This window comes from Hydractinia symbiolongicarpus, chromosome 1 (assembly GCF_029227915.1).
Source record: "Hydractinia symbiolongicarpus strain clone_291-10 chromosome 1, HSymV2.1, whole genome shotgun sequence".
NCBI lineage: Eukaryota > Metazoa > Cnidaria > Hydrozoa > Anthoathecata > Hydractiniidae > Hydractinia > Hydractinia symbiolongicarpus.
Window position 1 is genome coordinate 10,819,374 of NC_079875.1, and position 24,497 is coordinate 10,843,870.

General features: G+C 31.2%; 1 protein-coding gene across 1 annotated transcript; it reads right to left on the minus strand.

Moving 5' to 3' along the window:
• Positions 1 to 275: 275 nt before the first annotated feature.
• LOC130638021 (uncharacterized) lies at positions 276 to 7,538 on the minus strand. Its single transcript, XM_057446970.1, has 4 exons — positions 7,252 to 7,538; positions 2,438 to 2,539; positions 2,167 to 2,328; positions 276 to 966 (listed from the first exon to the last, which is right to left on the minus strand). The coding sequence occupies exons 2-4, from the start codon at positions 2,487 to 2,489 to the stop codon at positions 704 to 706; spliced, it is 477 nt and encodes a 158-aa protein (XP_057302953.1). The 5' UTR covers positions 2,490 to 2,539; positions 7,252 to 7,538; the 3' UTR covers positions 276 to 703.
• Positions 7,539 to 24,497: the final 16,959 nt, after the last annotated feature.

Here is a 24,497-nt window from a genome sequence, read left to right on the forward strand (position 1 = left end):
GTAAATGGAACAAAGCTAATGGAAATTCGCAAACTGAGTAGGCTTTAATGTCTTTTTTTGCTGTTCCAATATACTCCTGTGATTACCAGACTGGTATATTTAAATACTAACTTTCTCCCGAATTATTTGTCCTTCTACTTGTCTTAATTAGGATTATTTCCCACCCGAATTAAATTACTTACACAAGGAGTCATCTTGTCAACAACTAAGTAATTAGGAATTATTAGTCACAAGATGTTTTCCTCACGGGATTTCAATTTTTTTGGGTCAACTAAATACAGCTAATTACACATTTACTTAAAAATTAAAAATTTATATTTATACTTTTTGCTTATTTATAGACATTAGAACTGATAGACTTTTCCGCCGTTAGAATTTTGCCACTTTATAATACAGCATTGACACTGTTTATATATACCCTCATGTCAAGCATAATAAATACAGATACAAAACTACGATATTAATACCATTAATTATTTCACTTGACAGACTTTCGTTAAGAATTAAATGGCATACTCCTGGTCGTAACCCCTTCAACATTTCTTAGTTGTAAAAGATTTAGTTGGTTATTAGCCCTCTTTTTAATAACAACAGAAACTAATTATTAAACTTGCCTCGAATTTTATTTCAGCAATAACAAATATTACAATAACTTATAGTGCTGTTAAAATATTATTCATAAGCTAAGCGAGTCAAAACATTTTCAATTCTTATAAATATTTCTTAAACGTTCTTTGATGACTGTTAGCCGCATTTTTACACCGTACAAGACTCTCTTTGAAACTTGGTCATTGTACATCATTTGCTTCAAACTTCTTGCTTCCTCTACGCTCATCGGAAGTCCACAGTCAAGTCTTCTGTTGATAATTTCAATTCTCATTTGCAAATACTTCATTAGCATCATGACTTGATCAAGTTGGTCGTACACACCAGTTAATTTCAATTTTGCATTGAAACCATTTAACACTAAAAATAACAGAGTCTAATTTTACGAACTAACTATTACACGATATTAGAACAGGAATATTATGTGGCATTTTTTGCCCGAGTTAAGTGTCATAGTCTAACTAAATTGTTTTTTACGCCAAATATCATTGTCTGGATATCTGCCGTTAGAAGTGCAAAGGAGACGTTCAATTTTTTAAAACCAATAATACTCATAATTTTATTCCAACGTCTCTTCTGAAAATACGACGATGAAAACTATCACACAAGTATTATTTATTTGGTTAACTGTGCATTAAGTTTTGCGAAGTTTAACTCTATTCAGTCCACGGGGGGAGGGGGGATGATATTTACTGAGTTTCAGTATTTATCTATTAGACACCTGCTTGCGAAATGTTTTAGATCCCATGCCATCTCAGAGGCTTTGATATTGGCTATTACTCGAAACTACCCCTAACAATTTCTATAAAACCTTAATAACTGGGAAATAATAGCTATTGTTAGAATTATCTTTAGAACTTGAAACTTACAACACAACTTTGTTTCATCAAGAAGAATCATTTTCTATGTTTTGAACACGTCATTAGTCCATGTTAAACAACTTTTATTTAGTTATCAGAAACTTCTAACCGAATGCAAAAATTCGCTCTAGAACTAAAGTATTTAAATTTTAAGCAGACGGTGACATTTTGAAGAAATTTTAAGCTTTTGATGACGTCACATAAAATGTGTTGACGTAAGCACAAATTTATTGCCACCATTTTGTTCCTTTTGTAATTACAACACGGTAACTGTTAGCTAAGTGTGACAACAAATTAATCAATATAATTTTTGTTGTTTTTCCAAGGATTCACAGCCTTGGTTACGGTTTGTTAGATAAACACATTCCACCATAGCCTTTAAGTTAAAAATTAAGAAAATATAAGAAAGTCCTAAGATCGCGGCCAAACGAATAGAGTTTAAACATATTTTCCCCTTGCTATTGAAATTTTTAAAACTTTCCGCGTTTACTCCTTACTATAAAATATTGCTTTTATGTCTTTCCTAAAAGCAAATTATGTTGGAGATTTTGTAGTAATAAGAATAAGGGCCAACTTCATTCAATCAATGCGTAATGAGACGACATGGAAAATAATAATTCTGTCTTTTGTTACAAAACTCATTTTCAAAATTTTGATCATCTTATTCTGCATACAATTAGTAAGAAATTGGATGACTTACATGGAATAATTAAGTTGCAAACTCTTATGTTATCATTTGCAAGTGCCAAAACAGCGGTGATGTTCCCATCATATGGTTTCATCGGAACTTCTGGGATGTTGGTACAGTTAAGAGGTTGCATTGGTGCCATTGTGGTTGTCATGTTATGGGACATACTTGCCACTAGTAGGAGAATTATTTTTGTTAAAAAAAAGTTGCTCAAGCAGTTTAATTAGACATTACTACCAAACTCAAGTACAATAAAAAATAAAATGAAGAATATGATATTTACCTGAGGCTACTGAAAGGAGTGCTGTGAAAATGAAATAGTCAAATCTCCCCATATCTGATTTACTTGATGTGAAGTTTAGTTGCAAGAATTGTTAAGAAGAAACTAGAAAAAAGAACATTATTAAATATCTTCATTACTAAATTATTTCGTTTGAAATTGTTGAAAGTGTAAACGAATTTCTCACCTACCTTTATGCTGTGTGCAAGTTATCATTTCACTTCACACAGGTTACCCATTATATAGTTTTCACTAGGTCAAAGAGGCAAATGTCATCGAGGCATAATTAGCAGCAATTTAATAGATCTAGCCTAGTCATGTAACCCAGTAATTACTATTTGATAAAAACAGGAAGACTCGTTTTTTGCGGGTTTTCCTGACGTCGCTAAAAGAAATGACATTGCAAATATTTGTAAAAGTTCTAAACATATTGCTAATATTAACCTAGCGTTCACTTGAATACACTTCCTATGATTTCAAAATTAAAATTAGAATTAAACTTGACCATGGAACAAGTGAAACAGAATGTTATGGCCTTCTGTTTCGCTTTATTTTACCAAATTAATTCTAAATAACAGGTCGAAATTTTTTCTGAGACTGGATTAACTATTTCAGTTTATAAATTGCAATTTGCATTTAAAGTTAAGATTTTTACGATTATACGCAAGAGTGAAATGAAGTTAAAAAGCAGAAGAAGCGAAATGTCAAATAAAAATTAAATGACGACAATTTCCATGATATTTTCTAAGTAAATCACTCTGTTGCATTACAATCACGTTTTTGACAACCTTTCCCTTTATAATCCCCAAATGTTGAAATGATAGCTATTGAACTTTTATAAATACTCACGTAAAAAGACGTGGTTAAGTACCGAAAGTGTCCCTTCAGGTAAAAGGAATGTAACTTTTTGTGTATAGATTGAGCAGTAAGTTCTATCCCACTACGCTTTTCTTTTGCGCCACTTTACGGCTGTTATGCATTACTCAAGGGATACTGAAAAAATATTACGCATCATTGAAAAATCAATCCGAGATAACGTAACAAAGTAATTTTAGAACAAGTTAACTTTTCCCTTTCTCTACAATAGAATAGGAAAATAGAAAACGAATAATGCATTTGCATTATCCAATACAAGCATTGCTGACAAACCTGGGAACGGTAATGCTTAAAGAGACAATATTTTAAAAACATATGATGGTCAAAAGAATACAAGTACCGCAGGATACTGTTATATACAGCTTGTTTGACACTCACGATTTGAATTATGTAACTGCGTGCTAGTTGCAATTGATTAAGTATCTTTCTTCCTTTGGTGGTTAAATATTTTGCCATGTTTTGCATATTTTTAAAAAAAAAACTTGGGAAATAAAGTAGTGGCTAACCCATGGAAAAATTCCCGGATATTTACTCGTCGTAAAAACCTATAGGGATTTTCTGTCACCATTTGTGTTTAACCTGTTGCGTTTCATGACAGCCAACATGTGCTACAATACAAGTTGGATCAATATAGTAATTGGCGAAGGGAAATGCAAATTGAAAAATTTCTTTTAAGGAATAAATTACCTATAAGAAATGTTCTGATCGACTCCAATGTAGATCACAATAAATATGCCATCTAGGTCTATACATTTGACCCCTGGTAATTTTTCTCCATATTTTAGCAATAACTAAATAAATAAGGTGAAATTGAGAATCTAGAGGTTGAGGATATTATTAGCATAGCGAAAGTTACTGTTAAATTTGATGAGCGTGAAAAAAGAAATGAAGTAAATGTATAATTGACGATGTTTTCTATTTTTGTTATTTACTCACATCGCGTAGGTGATAGTATTTAAAACGCAAAGCCTAAATAAGCGCATTTTTTATGAGGAAACTTTACTTATGTATTTTTGTTTTCACTCACATCGTTATTTTATCGCGCTGTACACTTTTTTAGCTGTACTTAACACGAATATTTCTCTTTGCTACAGCTCCTTTTACATCTTTTCGCGGTTCTTCTTACTTCTTGTTAGTCGACAAGGCCCGAGCAAAAGTCAAAAAGTCGTTCAGGAACTTTTTTGTATTTTCATGACTTCCGCAGCGCATTTATTTCTAGAAGTTCGTTAACCCGACGCATCTGTTGTTAAGCAAACACTCGCAAAATTACCGACATTATTTCAACATTCCAAAATGGATTTAGGAACCCATTAGAAACCACCCTTTTTACATGATTTTCTAATGGTTATGGCAAATATTCACTGTGATTAACAATTGAAAATAATAGGTTTTACAGTTTATTGAGTTCAATTCAAAATATTACTGTTAGGGAAGCATTTTAGAAAAAAATCCTTGCGGCCAATGTTATCTTCTGCGTGCTGTGAAGGTAAACCACGGCGGCATCTTATTTAAGGACTGTAGGGGGTAAAAATTATTGTAATGAAAAAAGCGTGTTAAATTTTGAATTCCTGACAACCCATTGCACCTTTTTAATTCTCGTGACGATGAATTTTTGTAACGTAATACTTTTTGATCCTAATAAGATGATAGGGGAGAAAAAGATTTACCATTCACTTGAGTTCACTTTTCGTGAAAGTTTTTTACGTAAAACAAGGCAAAACAAAACGAGACAAAAGAAGTTTTTACATTGAGCAGGATTCATTTACCTTACAGTATTTAAAGGCATGTTATAAACAAATATTCATTTTTTCTTAATTAAATTGTCCTCCTTCTTTTCGTAATTATCATTATTTTCTACGTGTCGGTGATACGAAAAACAGTCAACACATATTAATAGCTACCTAACTTTAAGGTTTTTTAATTATTAATGTTAAACCAATATTATAAACGATTTGTTTGTAGATTTACGTGGAAAGTGGTGGTATATGCAGGATTCAACAACGTAATTAAAATGTGTTATTTTCTATCGTTACGGTGATGCCGTCATACGCCACTAATTATCAACTTCCAACGTGATTCCTTATTAAGTAAGTTATTTTTGAACGTTTCTTATACTTTCCCAAAGCGTTACTTTCTGATTGACGGTATTTAAAAAATAATAAACATTTTCTCTTCTTATTCCTGAGCACGTCAACATAACATTCGTCACTCAATTAAAGTAGCTATAGTCCGACGCTATGCATTAATTTGCATCTTCTTAGCAACGGAAGGACTCGAATTATTTAAAAATGAGTTAACGTAGGAAGTAAATTTAAAGAAATGTAAAGATAAACCGCAGTTCAGACGATGCAGTATTTTCATTTTTATTTCTTTTCTTTTATTTAGTACTGGCCTAAATTCTTGGGAATAAAATTTGAGCGAGAGATTTTTAGTCATGCTCACATATATATGAGAACAATAAAATACAATTGCATTTTTAATTTTTAAATCTGTAACTATTAATAGAGCTTTCCTTAAAAACAATGAAAATACAATAAAATAAAAGGAAAATATTTATTATGTTATCGCGTGTCGAGATTCTATTAAACACAATTTAATCAAAATTAATACGAATTGTTATTACGTACGAAGATTACATATATCTGCTAGTTGATTATTTAGTGTTCTTTTCGTACGTCTGTCTTTCAAATATTTGCTTTATTTGTTGCACGTTTGTATCATTACATCATGTAGTTATAATAAAAATTATGCTAATCAAAACTGTCATTTACCATTGCATTGCAGACTGAGAATTATGAAGAATTCTGTTAAGTTATAAATCTTATTGTTGTTGAATACTTCAGTAAAAAAAATTAAAAAATTTACGAATTTAGTTTCAAGTTATTCCTATTTGTTTAAGTTTTAGCCTTTTTGTGCGATTTTAATTACGGATGATCTGCAACAGTTTTATAAAAACTGTTGTTTCCTTACTACTGTCATCGATGAAGAATTTTGAATTACTTCAATCAACTGATAAGGAGGCTTGTATGAATTATAAATGGCTTCTTTCAGAAACACGAAATGCAACGTGGCTTCAACTTCTGTTTATCCAGCAAACTGTACACCAAAGCTAATTGTATTATTCGTAGGATTTCCTTGATGATGTCCGTCTTATAAACATTGTTATTTCTAAGCAAGTACCATTATATATCTTTTCCTTTACCAAAAAAAAGTAAAAAAATAACGGCGCGTATAGTAGTGGGTATTTGCAGGAAAAACATGTATTCAAATTTGTCATAAAATGCAGCGACATTTACCGTATTATTTTCTGTTATCTTACGTTTTGGAAAAAAATAAGTCGGTAAAAAGTGACCATTCTGACTTAACAACTGATATTTTTTCACAAGTTCTTTTTTTTACAAATAAACTTTTTTGCTGGTTAAGATCTTTTACTGATTTTTGACTCATTCTATAGCATGATAAGAACCAAATGTCTCAAAAATAAGAGGATGCAAAGCATACAATTACTATATATTTTTTCAAATGTTGCATTGTTTATTATCCACTCTTTTTTCATGCAGTCTTTGCTTCATGACAGCTCTTCTGAACTTTCTCAGCTAAAGGTTGTGTTAAAATTTACTCGATTTAAAATGACTAGTGAGTATTACTTTTCTCAAAAAAAGTATTTTTGGTCAAACTTATTTTTACAGAAAAGCTATGTCAAAATTCATATCATTATCAAGACTTATTTAGTCTTACATGCGGTCCGCTTTACTTGTGAAAGCATTTTATACATTCCCTGTTCAATTACCAATTATTCTTTGACGCTGGAGAGAAATAACTAAATAAAACAAATCCTATGAAAGTTTTCAAATTGATTAGGCTTCAATGTCTGATCATGCTGTTATTACCGTATCGGACATACTCCTGTGATTACTAGAACGGTACATATTAATACTGACCTTTTCCTGAATTATTTGCCTTCTACTTCTCTTAGCTAGAATTATTTTCCACCCGATAATATATAAGTTAATTGCCCAAAAGGAGTTATGTTCTCAACATACTAGTAGTTATTGGTCACAAGAAGATTTTCTCACAGGATTGTAATATTTATGTTCCAACGAAAACCATTGAATTGGACATTTACTTAAGAGTATTTAGATTTATATTTTTTGAATATGTATTACATTACTTATTTATAGGTATTTGTACTGATGAACAAGCCTGTTGGTAATTGTTTTACCAGTTTTTAAACAGCATTAGTACTGTTCATACACCTGCCAAACATAATAAATAATACTAAGATACTATTACCAACAATTATCTCTATTGTTTCACCTTTGTTAAGAATATAATGTGAAATTATTTAATAGCATTCTCTTTGTCGTAACCCCTTTAACACTTCTTCGTTGTAAAAGACCTAACATTTAATTTTACCATGAATAAGAAAGAAGTGTTCAGTTGGTTATTAGGCCTCTTTAAAAAAAAAAATGAAACTAAGTATTAAGCTTGCCTCATATTTTATTTCAGCCGTAACAAATATTACAATAACTTCTACTGCCGCTAAAATATTACATACACGCAAAGCAAGTCAAAAAGTTTTTAATTTTTATAAATATTTCTTAAACGTTCTTTGATGACTGTTAGTCGCATTTTTACACCATATAAGACTCTCTTTGAAACTTGATCATTGTACATCATTTGCTTTAAACTTCTAGCTTCCTCTACGCTCATCACAAGTCCACAGTCAAGTCTTCTGTTGATGATTTCAATTCTCACCTGAAGATACTTCATCAGCTTCATGATTTGGTCAAGCTGTTGATACACACCAGTCAATTTCAATTTTGCATTGAAACTATTTAACACTAAAAATAACAGTACAATATTAGGAATTGACTAATAGACGGTATTAGAACGAGAATCTTATTTTTTGCCAGAGTTAAGTGTGATAGTTTAACTAGTTTGTGTTTAACATCCAATATCATTGTCTCGATATTTGTTGTTAGAATGCGCAGAGGCAACTCATGATTTCATTTCGAACGTCTTTTCTGACAATACGACGATGAAAACTAACACACTAAAGCATTATTTGTTTGCTTAACTGTTAAGTTTTAACTTTTTGAATAATATCTTAAAAATTCTGTGGTCTGAATCTGCGTCTGTTACAAGTCTTTCAATCCCGATTGGTGACAAAATACTCTTTAGTGATAAATAAGAATTTTTATGCCATAAATGAGGGTCCTTTTACTTCGTCTAACAATTATCAAAACCTCTGGTGTAAGTCCTTATAACATAGTAAGTCAGTCAAAAATTGATTAATTTATTTTTGTCGCGTTTAAAAGGATTCACTTCAATTGTTACGATCTGTTAGATAAACGCAGTCCAACATAGTATTTAAATCTGAACTTAAGAAATTATAAAAGCGCACAAAGATCGCTTTCAAAATTTTTTTCTCTCTCTATCTAAAATATTAACACCTTACGCGGTTATTCCTTACTTGCAAGCTATGAAATATTGTTTTTATGTCTTTCCTGAAAAATTATTTATGTTGGAGATTTCGTTGGAGACTTTGTAGTAATAAGAGTAAGGGCCAATTTTATTGAACCAATGCGTAATGAGACGACATGCAATATAATAATGCTGTCTCTTGTACAAAACTCAATATTAAAATTTTGATCTTATTATTTTGCATACAAGTTGTAAAAAAGTATGTATTAAATGACTTACAAGGAATAATTAAGTTACAAACTCTTATGTTATCATTAGCAAGTGCCAAAACAACGGTGATGTTTCCATCATATGGTTTCATCGGAACTTCTGGGATGTTGGTACAGTTAAGAGGTTGCATTGGTGCCATTGTGGTTGTCATGTGATGTGACATACTTGCCACTAGTAGGAGAATTATTATTAATAAATAAAAGTTGCTTAAGCAGTTTACTTAAACCATTACTACCAAACTCAAGTACAATGAAATGAAGAATATGATATTTACCTGAGGCTACTAAAAGGAGTGCTGTGAAAATGAAATAATCAAATCTCCCCATATCTATTTTACTTGATGTGAAGTTTAGTTGCATGAATTGTTAAGAAGAAACTAGAAAAAAAACATTATTAAATATCTTCATTACTAAATTATTTCGTTTGAAATTATTGAAAGTATAAATGAATTTCTGACTTACCTTTATGCTGTGTGCAATTTATGATTTTACATCACATGGATTACCCATTATATAGTTATCCGTAGGTGAAAGAGGCAAATGTCATCAAGGCAAAATATGCAGTAATTTAACAGATCTAATCTAGTCATCTAACCCCAGTAATTACGATTTGAAAAAAACAGGAATAGTGACTTGTTGCGAATTTGCCTGACGTCTCCAAAAGAAATGACACTGCAAATATTTGTAAAATTCGCAAACATATTGGTAATATTAGCCTCGCATTTACCTAAATAACTTCCTAGGATTTTAAAATTAAAACTGGAATCAAACTTGTCCATAAAACAAGGTATACAACTGGCTATATTGCTTTTTTTACCATGACAAATTTAATTTAAAAAATAGGACGAAATGTTTTTTGAGATTGGATTATCTATTGTAGTATACAAACAACAATTTGCATTTAAACTATATTAATGAACAAAAGTGCACTTAAAGTAACACGATTAAAACCAGCCATACCTCCTTGTATCGTGACGTGGCGTATGCTTTGTCACTTTTAAAAAAGGTGGGCACCTTTGCTAACAATTTTATCAGTATTATGTCCATTATTGTTTTACCGAATTGATTAACTACAGAAAAATGCAGAATATGGACCAATGTGTATTTTTTACACAAAAGGAAAAAATGGATAAGGATGATGTTTATACTAGAATCACAGATAAAAAAAAATTTTTTACACCAATATGGATCATATTTGTTGTTGAAAACCACAAAATGATATTATGGCAAAATATCTCGTATACACATGTACAATAATTTCGAGATTTTAACACTTAACACCCTTATTGGTTTTAAAAATGTTTTTAAATCTGAAGGTACCGCGGCTATTAGGAGTAACATTGACATTCAACATAAAGAAAGAACTTATCATTTGTGGTTCAAAATTAATTCTTAATGACACAAGATTAAGATAGCAATTCATCAACTACTAAAACAATGCAACAAGTGCGTTTTGTCTATCAATTTTAGAGAGAATCAATATTGTTCTTTCATGACATACCGAATGTAATAACCCGTGGGCAAATCATTTTAATGGATCTGGAGTGTCTATAAAACAAAACGTCATTAATTTTTGTGTACCAGTGACTCAAACTGATGTCGTATTAACCGATTTTAATGCTATGTCAATAACTTAAACGCCATCTAAAGAATGTCTTTCTTCATTGTCCTTTGGCCTCTTTTACATGAACCTAACGTAAATGTAATCTCTATTTTTTTCCTCCTGTATTTATAACTTGTTTTGTAAATTTTCAACTTCTCAAGCAGATACTTTACTATTGTTCCTAATTCTCAAATAGTAATATTTTTGGCACACTACTGATGCTAATTACTTCCAGTTCTACTATTTAGTAGTATAATCATTGTAAACAACCTCTTAAAATATGCAGTTGCTGCTATCTTTCCAAATCCTTATCAACAGGATTTATTAGGACAAATTAGTGCTAGAAAATGGGTTTTTTTTTACTTACATAAATGACATTAAAAGAAATTAAATAAAACACTTCGCAAAGTAGTTTTGTCTAATTGTAATTACATTATTACTAAGGTTGGAAGGATAACCACCCTGGCATGATCATGTTGTTTGTTATCAACAGGAAGTTTAAAATCAGTTTAAAAAATGTCGTCGTGTTATTTCTTGAATTGTTGACACATCAAGTTATGAAATAAATACGTCCCCTTCCTGTATTCATGATCAAACAATTCTTGGAAAGTGACTAGACAAAATTGATCTGAAATGCGCATGCACAGCTTTTTAATGGTATAAAAACGACAAATCTGTTTTCACAATTTACTAACAACTAATAAAACAGGTAAATGTAATTTACTGTCTTCGTAAAATTAAATACATGTAGTTATCTTCTACTAATAGCAATTTTTTTATAGATAATCCTACCTCTGTCTTCAATCTAATCGGTTTCCAAAAATAATTTCATCATGCACCACAGGGTATATGATATCTTGACCGTAATGTTTTTGATGGCTTCAGGTAAGTTTGTCTTAGTACATGGAAATTTGTGAAAATTAAATGTGGAAGTGCGTTTCTTCTTTATTTTTGTATTCTCACTCGGTTTCCTGTCACTGCAAAAATAGAAATAAGATTTCGCAAGGTAGCATTAGTTGGATCATCCTGTTTCTTTATAACGCTATACTTTTGAATGAGATACAATGTTACCTAATACTTCCTATATGAGGAAGTAAAAACTTGTTTCACTCCATTTGTTAGTAGTACATTCACAATATAACATGACAACAACCATGGCTACAATGGATAATTCGACAATGATGACTCACGATGCTAATATGACAACGATGGTTCCAGCCATTAATATGACAACGATGCCTCCCCTAACTAATATTACAACGATGGGTCCCGTTATCAATATGACAACGATGGCCCCTGTTGCAAATGTGACAACGATGGAACCAGCTTTTAATATGACAACAATGGCTCCTGTTACAAATATGACAACTGTGGCTCCTATTACTAATACGACAACTATGGCACCACAAACAACTCCAGTGCAACCTCCACTTAACTGCACTAATATTCCAGAAGTACCAATGAAGCCCTATGATGGAAATATAACATCCGCGTTGGCGCTTGCTAATGAAAACATTAGAGTATGCAATCAGATTATTCCATGTAAGTAAGCTAATGTTGTAATTTCTTTCACCTTCGGAGATTTGCTTAACCACATAAATATTTCTTTAAATATATTAACAATTTACATTAAACACTGACCTCACTGCTTTTATTAGCCTCTTAAATTTTTAAATATCACGATTATTCTGTGCCAGAGGACAAAGCATCATTGCGTTTTTCCCATTTTTCAGTTCTGAATCGCTTCATTGCTAACCTAAAGTCAACTGGTGTGTACCAACAAATCATTCAAATCATGAACTTGATGAAACACTTGCAAATGAGAATAGAAATCATCAACAGAAGACTTGACTGTGGACTTGTAACGAGTGTAGAAGAAGCTAGAAGTTTGAAGCAAATGCTGTACAATGATCAAGTTTTAAAAAGAGTATTATACGGTGTAAAAATGCGACTAACAGTCATCAAAGAACGTTTAAGAAATATTAAATAAACATGGCAAATTATTAATGCTCATTGTCTTAATGTAGTATGGTTAAAAAAATAAATTATTTTGCGCAAAAAAGCAGGTTTTTATTTTTTTGTGATAGACTCATTATGAATTTTGATAAACAGATTACATGCCTTTTTAATAAGAATATCAAAATTTAAACCAGATTAGTCATCGCCTGTATTATTACGTTAAGTCCGGTATGTATGTCTGTGACAGGCAAAGAGGATGTGTTCGTTTTCTTTTAAAAAAATCGCCGTAGCAACATGTTTTTTTTCTCGAGGAAAGCTGCGAGTTTTACTTGTTTGCAATTTGCATACACGTAAGAAAATTAAGAGAATTTATTTGCTAAATAAAGGCACGTGTTTAAAATAAAGGAATTTTATTCGCGAAAAACCTGCCTCTCTCAAGACAAACGTTACAATTTTGTGCAGCCTTAGTAATAATGTATTTGGAAATAAACAAAATTACTTTTTGGGGTTGTTTTTTTTTATTCATTAGAATGTTAGGATTTACAGTTGTGTAGGGTAACCTAAAACTCACAGAGGCATCAAAATCAAGGTCAAAATGTGGATGTTTCTCTAGCCCTCGTGTGTCCTAATATATCTTGTTGGTTTGGTTTTAATGATAAGAAAAACATGAAACTACAATGGTTATGCTAATAACTAGTAGAACGCAAGGTAATTAGCATCATTACTCTGCCAAAATATAACTATTTAAGAAGAAGGAAAAATAGTAAGTTATCCGTGTGAAAGGTTAAAAATTTAGATGGATAGAGAGTACATTTACGTTGAACAGATTTTTATCAAACCATTATCATTATCCCCAGAATTAAGTAAACAATTAAATTGGTTCATGTAAAATTAAGGCAAAAAGCACTCTTTTAGATAATATTTGTTGACATAGTTTTGACATCGGCTTGATATTTGACTATCAATTGGATTTAATGGTATACAAAAAGGAATGGCGATACTTTCTATAGACTTTTAAGATCCATTGAGTTGAGGTCAATGAAACTACATTACGCAGGCGCTTTTGCGATCGGGACGTTATTAAATAACAATGTTTTTGTATAAAATGTAAAGCCAAAAAGCTTTTGATGCATAGTTGTTGGTAAATAATGACAATGTTCAGTTTGCTATCACAATCTTGTGGCATTTCACATTAATTTCGAACCACAAGGTGATAAGTCTTCGTGTTAGTTCAGGGTTAGCCTTCTACCACGAAAAGTCAGCATTTATAACAAATCAACGGAAATATCCAAGTTATTTTATGTTACAATATAAGACAGGAATGAATATTACACTAAGCAAAATATTCAACCGTTTAATGGAAGTTATTGCTATAATATATACAATGCCGAAAAATAGTACCCTAGGTCAAAAGTTGATATAATCAGCATTGGAGAACATTTCCGATAGGGAATTTATACTTTGTTGGAATTTATTCAATTCTTTGAGTTATCTATATCGCCAATTACTATATTTTTTAATTTGTATCATAAAACGAAAACGATGCTAGTGGCAACAGACAAATCCCGTTGGCTTTTAGGACGGTAAATATCCGGAAATTTTTACACAGGCTACCCACTTGTTCATTTTTTAAGATATGCAAAGAAAAGCAAAATATTAAAATAACAAAGGAAAGAAATTAAAAAATCAATTGCATCTGGCGCACAGTTACATAATTGGTGGTGCTGGTAAACAATATTCTGCGTTACTTGTATTCTTTTCAACATCACTTTTTTAATATTGTCTCTTCCAGCTTTGCCGTTACCTACTTTGCCCGCAATGCTTGTGTTGGATAATGCGAATGCCTTATTATTTGCCTGTTCTCTAATTTTTTTTACCCTACTTAATTTTAAAGTTACTTTTTGGGTTATGTCGGATTGGTTTTTCAATGATGCGTAGTATTTTTTCAATATCCCTTGAGTATTGCGTAGCAGCTATAAAGTAGTGTTAAAGGAGAGGAATCCTAAGATAAGATTCACTTCTCAATTTATCCATAAAATGTTATATTACATATACCTACCGGGTCATTTTGGCAGTTTGGTACTTAATAACGTTGTTTCCGTGACTATCATGCAATTTTAATAGCTATCATTTCGAAATTTGCGAATTATAAAGGAAAAGTTTGTCAAAAACCTAACTCCAATGCAATAGAGCGATTTATTTAGAAACAAACAGAGGAGTTGTTGTGATTTAGTTTTTATTTAACCTTTCTTTTCTTCTATGTGACATAACTGTTGAACATAATAATTGAGATACTAAAAGTTGTATTGGTGATGGAATTGTCTTCACAATTTCCTAATTACCATTCCATACTAAAACATTAAGTTTCATGCTGGTAAAAAAATAACTGCTCCCGAATTAACTTTACATTTATAATTTATTTGATACATGTTAGTAAATACAGCGCAGCAGTGCAATCATTGCTTGCTATTAGGGTCAGAAAGAGGACTTTTGGAGCGCGTTTTCGTTGTCATGGAATTTTATTGTTACCAGGAAGTATGACTTATATTTGTAAAAATTTTTTTTTTAGATCTTGGTCTGCGATTTGTAATTCAAGCAATTTCTTCTTCTTAACCGATCTAAAAATTGGTGAATACAGCATTTTAAAAATGATAAACAAGTAATAATATAAAACAAATTATAAAAATATGACGTTATTAATTTTATTTCAAATTTTATCTTTCTTATCAAGGGTTATGCGTGTGCAAAATAACATGTCCTAAAGGCTTTCAGTTTGGGTGTTAATGTCTCATCAGTAAATTTGAGCAAAAACCTTGATCATTCTCCTGGAAAGGCACACATGTTCACATTAGGTGTTAATTGGCTTATAAGCAATATTTACACAATCCGAATTTAAGATCATTATTGCCGTCATTGCAACTTGTATCAAAGACATCGTGCCAAGAAAACAAAAACTATAAAATACAAAGAAAACAGATAATTCAGATATACCTTGCGTCCTTAAAACATTGCATTTGCTGTTTTAGCTCTTTCTTTAAATTATTACCCCGTTTATTGGTGATTTTAAAAAACCGACTTTTAACAATCTTAGTCATGAGTGCGATTTCAAATTTTTGACTTTTTTTCTATATTAGTAAGAAAATGGAAGGGAATTTATATTTTGTATTTTTCCTGCAGTTAGTTACTTCGGTAAAAAATGTTGGACATAATACTGAGAAAAATTTAAGCACTTGTATTATTTTGCGTCAATATTTGTTCATTACTTTAGTTGAAAGGCAAGAGGCCCATTTTTACGCCATAGTAATCAATCTAGTTTTATAATACATTTCGTCCTTTTTTTTAGAATTAAATTGGTCATTGTAAAAAAAGCGATAGAGGCAGCTGCATCACTTATTCTATGGTCAAGTTTGAATCTAATTTTAATTTTAAAATCATAGGAAGTGCATTTAAGCAAACAAGAAGTTAATATTAGCAATATGTTTGCAACTTTGCCAAATATTTGCAATGTCATTTCTTTTAGCGACGTCAGGTAAACCTACAACAAATAACTCTTCCTGTTTTTGTCACATAGTAATTACTGGGGTTACATGACAAGACTAGATCTGTTAAATTACTGCCTATTTTGTCTCGATGACGTTTGCCTCTTTTACCTAGCGATCTCTATATAATGGGTAATCCGTGTGATATGAAAACATAACTTGCTCACAGCATTAAGGTAAGTTAGAAATTCATTTAACCGTTCAGCAATTCTAATTTGGCAATGAAGGTATCCAATAATATTTCTTTTTCTAGTTTCTTCTTAACAATCCTTGCAACTAAACTTCACATCAAGTAAAACAGATATGGGGAGATTTGAATATTTCATTTTCACAGCAGTTCTTTCAATAGCCTCAGGTAATTATTTATCACATTCTTCATTTTATTTTTTTACTGTAATTGACTTTTAAGTTTGTTCGTTTAAGACAAACTGTTGGGGCAACTTTTGTTTAATTACATTTTTTTCGCATTAGTGGCAAGTATGTCCCATCACATGACAACCACAGTGGCACCAATGCAACCTCTTAACTGCACTAACATTCCAGAAGTACCAATGAAACCATATGATGGGAATATCACTGCTGTTTTGGCACTTGCTAATGATAACATAAGAGTTTGCAACTTAATTATTCCATGTAAGTTATCTAATAACATTACAATAATACTAGCGACAAGAATAAATTAATCAATTTGTTGTTTTACTTAATAAATAATTATCTGCCATGAAACTTGCAAAACTTATTACACAGTTAAGCAAATTAATAATACATTAGTGTGATAATCTTTATGAACTCATTGTCAGAAGAGATGTTGGAATAAAATTATGAGTATTATTTTTCTTTTAACGTTTAAATGTCTCCTCGGTAGTAACGACAGATATTAAGACAAAGATAGTAGATATAACAACTAAAACTAGTTAAACTATCACACTTAACTTACACAAAAACTGCCACATAGTATTCTCGTTCTAATACAGTGTAAGAGCTAGTTCTTAATATTGTACTGTTATTTTCAGTGTTGAATGGTTTTAATGCAAAATTGAAATTAACTGGTGTGTATCAGCAACTCGACCAAATCATGATGCTGATGAAGTATCTGCAAATGAGAATGGAAGTCATCAACAGAAGACTTGACTGTGGACTTGTGATGAGTGTAGAGGAAGCTAGAAGTTTGAAACAAATGATGTACAATGATCAAGTTTCAAAGAGAGTCTTGTACGGTGTAAAAATGCGACTAACAGTCATCAAAGAACGTTTAACAAATATTTCTGAAAATTGGTTAACGTTGAATTAAAATATAACGCAAGCTTAATATGTAGTTTCAGTTTTTTTTGTAGGGGTTACGGAAAGAGGGTGCCATGGAAATAATTTTGCATTGTACTCGTAAATGGTGATTATTGGTAGTTTTATCGTAGTTTTGTATCTCTATCTACACTTATAAAATTTTTTTTTAACATATCACGAAAACGACATGACATAGGAAATTTAATTTTTTTTCATTTTTTTGTGGCTAAATTTTTCAGCCAAAAATCGGTAATTACATTAACGACCGGCGTGATTATCGAACATAAGCCACTTTGGTTCGTAATTTTTTTGTTGATTTGGGACCTCACACGGCGTACATTAGCTCGATAAGATTTGCCAGACGACGGGTAAAGATTAAATGCGTTTGTTTACATCCCTACAAAATTGCGTCATACTAGTAATTTACTGAGGAGAAAGGCCTCATCGATACTGTCATAGCGGCAACCATAGTGCTACTTCGACATTAAATATATCGAGAACGAAAACTCACAAGAACCACAAAAAAATTACACAGTTCATATTCACAGTATAATGCACATTTCGAGCACTACTTGCTGTCACTTGTTAGTTCTCTTTTGAGGTATATGTACGGTGCTAATGCTGTATTATATGTATTATAAACTAGTTAAACTAGAACCGGCACGCACGATCATACATACGATTATTATCAATACAAATGGCTATAAATATGTGCATGTAATACGTATTCAAAAAATGTAAATCTTAAACAATTTTAGGTAAATGTCCAATTCAAACGTTTTGATTGAAGCAAAAACGTTGAAATCATGTGAGGGCAAAGTGACTCATAATTCCTAATGACTAATTTGTTAATAAGATGGTCGATTAATAATTCTAATTAAGAGAAGTAGAAGGGTCAATAATTCAGGAAAAAGTCAGTATTTATCTATACTGTTCTGGTTATCGCAGGAGTATATTCGTTACGGTGTAAACAGAATAAAATGACATTGAAGCCTACTCAATCGGAAATTTTCTTTAGCTCTGTTTCATTTACTTATTTCTTTCTCCCGCCTCCAAGATTAATTGTTAATTGAACAAGGATTGTATAAAACACTTTTATCGAAACAGAAAAAAATGTAGCACATTATAAAACTATGTCAACATTCCTCATAATAATGTGACTTGCAACATTTTTTTGACAAAAGTATTACTCACTTCCTAAATACTTAGTTATTTTTTATCGACTAGTTTTTAACACTACTTTTTGCTGACAAAGTTTAGAAGAACTCTTAAAAAAGAGACACTGTGTGAAACAAGAGTGGATAATAAACATTTCTAAACGTAAAAAAATGTATCCTTTGCATCCTTTTATTTTGAGACATTTTGATTCTTTTTATGCGAAAAAATAAGTCAAGAATCGGTGAAAAACCCTTGAGCAGTGGTTGATTGGTAAAAAAAGCGTAAAAAACATCAGATATTTTACTCTTTTCCGGTAAGGTAAGATAACAGATAGGTAATATAGTAAACTAGTCGTTAGACCGTGGAAAAATCCACGGGTTCGCCCGTCCTTTTTATACCGCATCACGTGCGTCTCGCTGTTTGCACACCTAATCTACCGTTTTGCCTGACAGACACACAGTCACACAGACAGACAGACGTATACGGGTATTATAATATAGATGTTGCCACATTTTATGAAAAATTTGAACAGCTGAATGTTATTACTATAAACACCGAGGACTGAATATACCATACTTCTTTATTTAAAATTCTCTAACAAAGAAAAATAAATAATGATATTTGTTTAGAAAGAAAGTTGTTTGTAGGACGGATATTATCAACGGCGTCCTTAAGAATAACACAATAAATATTGCTTTGCAGTTACTAGTTGAACAGCTGTTAAAAGACACGTTACACTACATGCTTCTGAAAAAAGCCACTTATTAATCATATAAGCCTTTTTATTAGTTGATAGGAATAATTTAAAATCTTCATCAACAATTGTCACGCATGAAAGAAAACATTACTTTCTACAAAATCCTTGAGAGTCATTCCTGATTAAAATAACAATAACGATAAAACGTGGAGAAATAGGAATAAGCTAAAATTAAATCCAGCATCATCCCAAGGGATTTTTGACTCTTTAGAATAGAGGCAACATGAAAACAATGTTCTCCTTTCTTGTTGATGAGTTGTTGAAGTCAACACCTTCCAAAATTCAAACGCCTCAGTGGTTCTTTCCACGGGCTTTATCGACTACTCTTTTGTGATAATGCAGAGTGTATGTCGGTTTGTGACAGGCAAAGTAAATGTGTTTATTTTCCTTTGATGTAGCCGAAAAGTTATGTCTAATATGTTAAATTTTCTGACGTTACGGCACGACGTCTATAACACTAATTTAACGTCAATATCCTATATCTATATAATAATAAGCCAGTTCCGTGTGTCTGTAACAGGCAAAGTTGATATCGTCATTTTCCTTTGATGTTGCCGAAAAAAATCTTTGATGTTGCCGAAAAAAATATGTCTTCTTTGTCGTGAAAAGCCGCGAGTTTTGTGTGGTTTGTTAAATGAAGTTCTAGCACAAAGTAACGGCTATTGTGTTTGCAAAAAAGATGGCTGTCCTTTTTAAGCATTTGTCTTCTCTTGCCTTCAAAATAAATCTTTACAAAAGCATTTAAAAGGGGGCATGGTATATAAATGAAGTATAGAAAGGTTTGTTTATGTTTTTTAAAGTTTTGATGATATTATTGATGCGAGACATGTTTGTTAGCTAGCATCAACCACACCAACAACAACTAGCTAGGTAGCTAGGAATTTATAAATATGTAGCCATGTTCTTTATACCTAGCTAAGTCTCCAGTTTATATTTAAGTGACCAGCTATTAGCTGCTGTAGCTACCTTATGTTAGCTTCAGTTTTATGTTGCTTTTTACATGTAAGCTAATCTTAGTGGTCTTTGCTAAGAATGTGACTGTAACTTATTTTAATTGACATTTTAAGCTTAAATTAACAAGCCACAACAACTTTTAAAAAAGTATTACATAATATTTAAGAAGAGTTTAAGGACTGTTTTTAAGCAAATAATGTATTTTTCACAATTTGTGTATGCAAATAATGTATTTTTCACATTTTGTGTAACTAAACTTATATACATCAGTTACATGCAATATGACGAAACGATTTTTATTTAACATGTAGTAATTCTGGTACCTTAAGTGTAGTGATTTTTGTTGTTCTAGATGTTCTGACTAAAATTTTTTTGTTTATTGGCATTTTGTCTCAATTAAGAAAAGTTTCAACTTTTTTGAGGGAGTACAACACCGAAAAAACTTGTGTTTTTTTTATATTTTGTATAAATTCTTACCGGGCAGGACTCTGTACAACATACCGAAATGACTGATCCCTCTCTATTTATAAATTTGATGCGTTCCAAATCACAGTTTTTTGAAATTTTGGGTAATGTTTAATGAGTACAAGATGCAAATACTGATTTTTGTTGAATCAGAAGTATTTCCTACAACCATTCTTTTTTTACACTTTTGTGGAGAAAAAGTGTATGCAATATCATCAGAATAACTGATTTTGTTGCAAACTGTTTTTCTTTTTCACATTTTGGATTGAAATATTGTTATAAAGGGCATATATCAATAGACATATATATACCAAAATAATTAAATTCTGCAAACTTTGATTTTGTCGTTCACCTCTCATCTTTTATATTTTGATTAAACTTTTGAGGAAAACCATAGGAAGTATTTAGAATTTGTATTTTGTGTTGCAAATTTAGTGCAAAAATTTAACTGTTGTGAGGGAGGACCATATGCAATTATATATACTAAAAATAATAATTTGATATTCTACAAGTTGTATTTTTGTATGCACTTAAATGACTGCTTTTTCTGAGTTGAATTTGATGGGTTTCATATCAATTTTGTGGAAGATTTTATGGCTGAAGACAATATAGAACATGCCAATTGAACTGATTTTTGTTCATATTTTGATTTGCTCCTCATAAACCTTTGTGTTCTACATTTATTGTAAACTTTTGTGAGGAAGGACCATATATATATACAATGTTTTCAAAATAATGATTTTTGTTGATTTGAAATTTACTCCTTGCTCATTGCTTTTTCGACATTTCAGGTTAAAATGTTTGGTAAAGTCAGTACGGATCATTAGACAAAAAATTGTTTTGTTAACCGGTTTTAACCAATTTTTACATTTTGTGCATATTTTTGCGGGAGAGGATGGTATGCAACCGAATAAATGATTTTTCAAAGTTTAACTTTTTGTTTTTAGGTGTTTTGTGTTTGTTTAAGTTTGGCTTTTTGATATTGTTCAGGTTGTATTGTTGTATAAGCAATTAGGGAAAAGACAATGTTTAAAATGGGTAAAGAACTTATTTCATAGATCTGTGCTTACTGTTGCAAGCCTTTCTTTTCGACGCTTCAGATTAAAATATTGAAGGTTTTCAACATAATCACATAATAAGATGTATACATATTTGAGATATGTGTTATTTCTGACATTATTATTATTGTTGTCGTAACTGTCTGGGTTGTGACTGTCAATGTTGTAACTTTCTACTAACTAGATTTTACACCTTGCACGCCGTTGTTTTTCATATTTTGTCTGAAGTTTTGTTGGGAGGATTTCATGCGATTTGACATTTGATATTTTGTGTTAGATTTTAAGAACTTTTTTGTTAAATTATGACTTATTTACTTTCTTTTTATGCATTTTCAGATTATTTTTTTTAGTAAAAGGCATATTCAATATACTGAAATATTTGCTGATGTCATCAAAATTCAAATGACAGAACTTTTCAATCGTTTTTCTGCCTAAGTGGATTTTTACACGGGCCTAATCGACTAGTTAAACTAATAAAGACATTACAGTGCACTTAAAACTTTGAGGTTAAATAACTTGAAAACGAGGTGGTGACGTTAATGATTTTTTACCGCGTGATTAACTAGGGACCACTTGGGACCAAATAGGTAAGTTTCCCAACCTGGGTCCCCGAATCCGTTTCGTAATGCATGGGTTGATGACGTCATCAAAAAACTTTTAAACCCTGAACATCTCTGCAGCCGTTTCTCGAAGATAAATGATCCTATACATTTTCCCGATCAGCGTTTCAAGATCTATAGGATGAAGGCAACAGGTATACAAATTTCAAAAGAAAAATTAATGGTGTTTTTCCGGGTCTGTATGATATCAGCCAAATTTCGAAACCCTTATATCTCATTAACCATTCGTCGAAAACATATAATCCTATACATTATTCTGATGAGAGTTTTAAGGTCTAAATATTTTTTTGTATATGCAATGCTGACGTTAGCAAAGCACCCTAAACAATCTGTTTTTCTGCCTGAGCGGATTTTTCCATGGGCCTTATCGACTAGTTAACATATTAATCATTAAAAACTTATGAAATAATGCAAACAGCTACAAATAAAGCAAATGTTTGAAAAACAAATGTACGCAAGGACCACTGAAAAATCAACTAATAAAAAGCTTGTAGCCTTCTTACGTAATGACAATTCGTAGTAATTTCAATTAATGTGTTTATTGGAATCCAGTCTCGACACGCATAATATTTCTTAGCTACTTCTTCGTCCTAAAATTTCTAAAGTCATATGGCTTCAATTTAACGTATTTTCATTATTTTTGAAGGGAAACTCGATTAATAGTTACATATCTAAATCAGAATGCAATTGTATGTGATTGTTCACACATATCAGCATTTTCAGCATAAACAAAAATCTCCCACACATTTTTGTTAACTTATTGTGTGATTTTAGGCTAGTACTAAATAAAAAAGGTAAAAACATAGATGAAAATGCTATTAGGAAAATATTGAAATGTCTGAACAGCGGTTTATGTTTACATTCTTTTAAATTTACTTTCCATATTAAAATCATTTTTAAATTATTTGAATTCTTCCGTTACTAAGAGAATACAAATGAATACGTTAACTTCAGACGGAGTCAGATTCAATCGGATTGAGTCACGCAAATACCAAATTAAGATATTGGACTCATTACTAATTACTAATTAATTTATTAATTAGTAATTAGTAATGACAATATTAAAGTCAAATGACACCCAAAAAGTTAAATCGCAAATACGATACCATCCATTGGTGGGTTTAAACAATGACCGAGTCGTAGCAAAACAACATATCCCCACAGCACTTAGAATGACTATGAGCTGTTCTTTTGCTTAAGCTGAATTATTGAAGACGCTAATTAGTGATTCCAATTAGGGATTTTTCTTTTGTACATACAGACATAGAATAAATCAATCGATATCTCGCATGCATTTGGTAAGCCGTCGACGAAATTGCTGAGACTTTAGAATAAATTAAATCTCACGATTTGTGAGACTATAATCAAAATCTGTAATTGCAGTTTTTGAGATGACGGAAATTAAGAAATTTTAGAAAATAAACATTTTTAATTTTGCTTTTTTCTAATAAGGTAATTTAAGCTAGCAATGATCGTGAATTATCATCAATTAAAAATGTATCTCTCTACATTTTGTTATTAAATGTTAACCATTCTCATCAAGCGTTGATAAAAAAACACATTGCTTAGACTGTGTTTAATCGCATGTTGCCACTTTATCATTTTTTGTGACGAAGCGTTGAATTGTTAAAGAAATAAATAGAGAACTACCAAACAGTAACAATAAGGCGTAGAAAACACTCAGAATTTACACTCATAATTAGTGCATTATTTTAAAGAAGTTTAGTGCATTGTCTTTCCGCTCTTTAAAGTGAAATGTAATATGACTTGTGTGTAACGGCAGCAAAATTAGAAATTAGCCGTCCTGTTTTATTATACTTTATCCATAAGTGTAGCTAGCTATAATCGTAGACATATTCCTGTTTTGTACCTAGCTCACTAAACAGCTAGAAATATAATATCAATAAATTCTATAATTAGTAAAATGGAAATAACTTTAAATCAAATAAAGTTTTTAAACCCAATATCTCCTAAACCTTTCATCGAAAACACACGTGGTTCCACACATTATTTAGATTATAGTTTTATACTCTATACAATAGAAGTAACTGTAAAACAAATTTTTGAAAGAAAATGTTTTAGTTATTGATGGGTCCA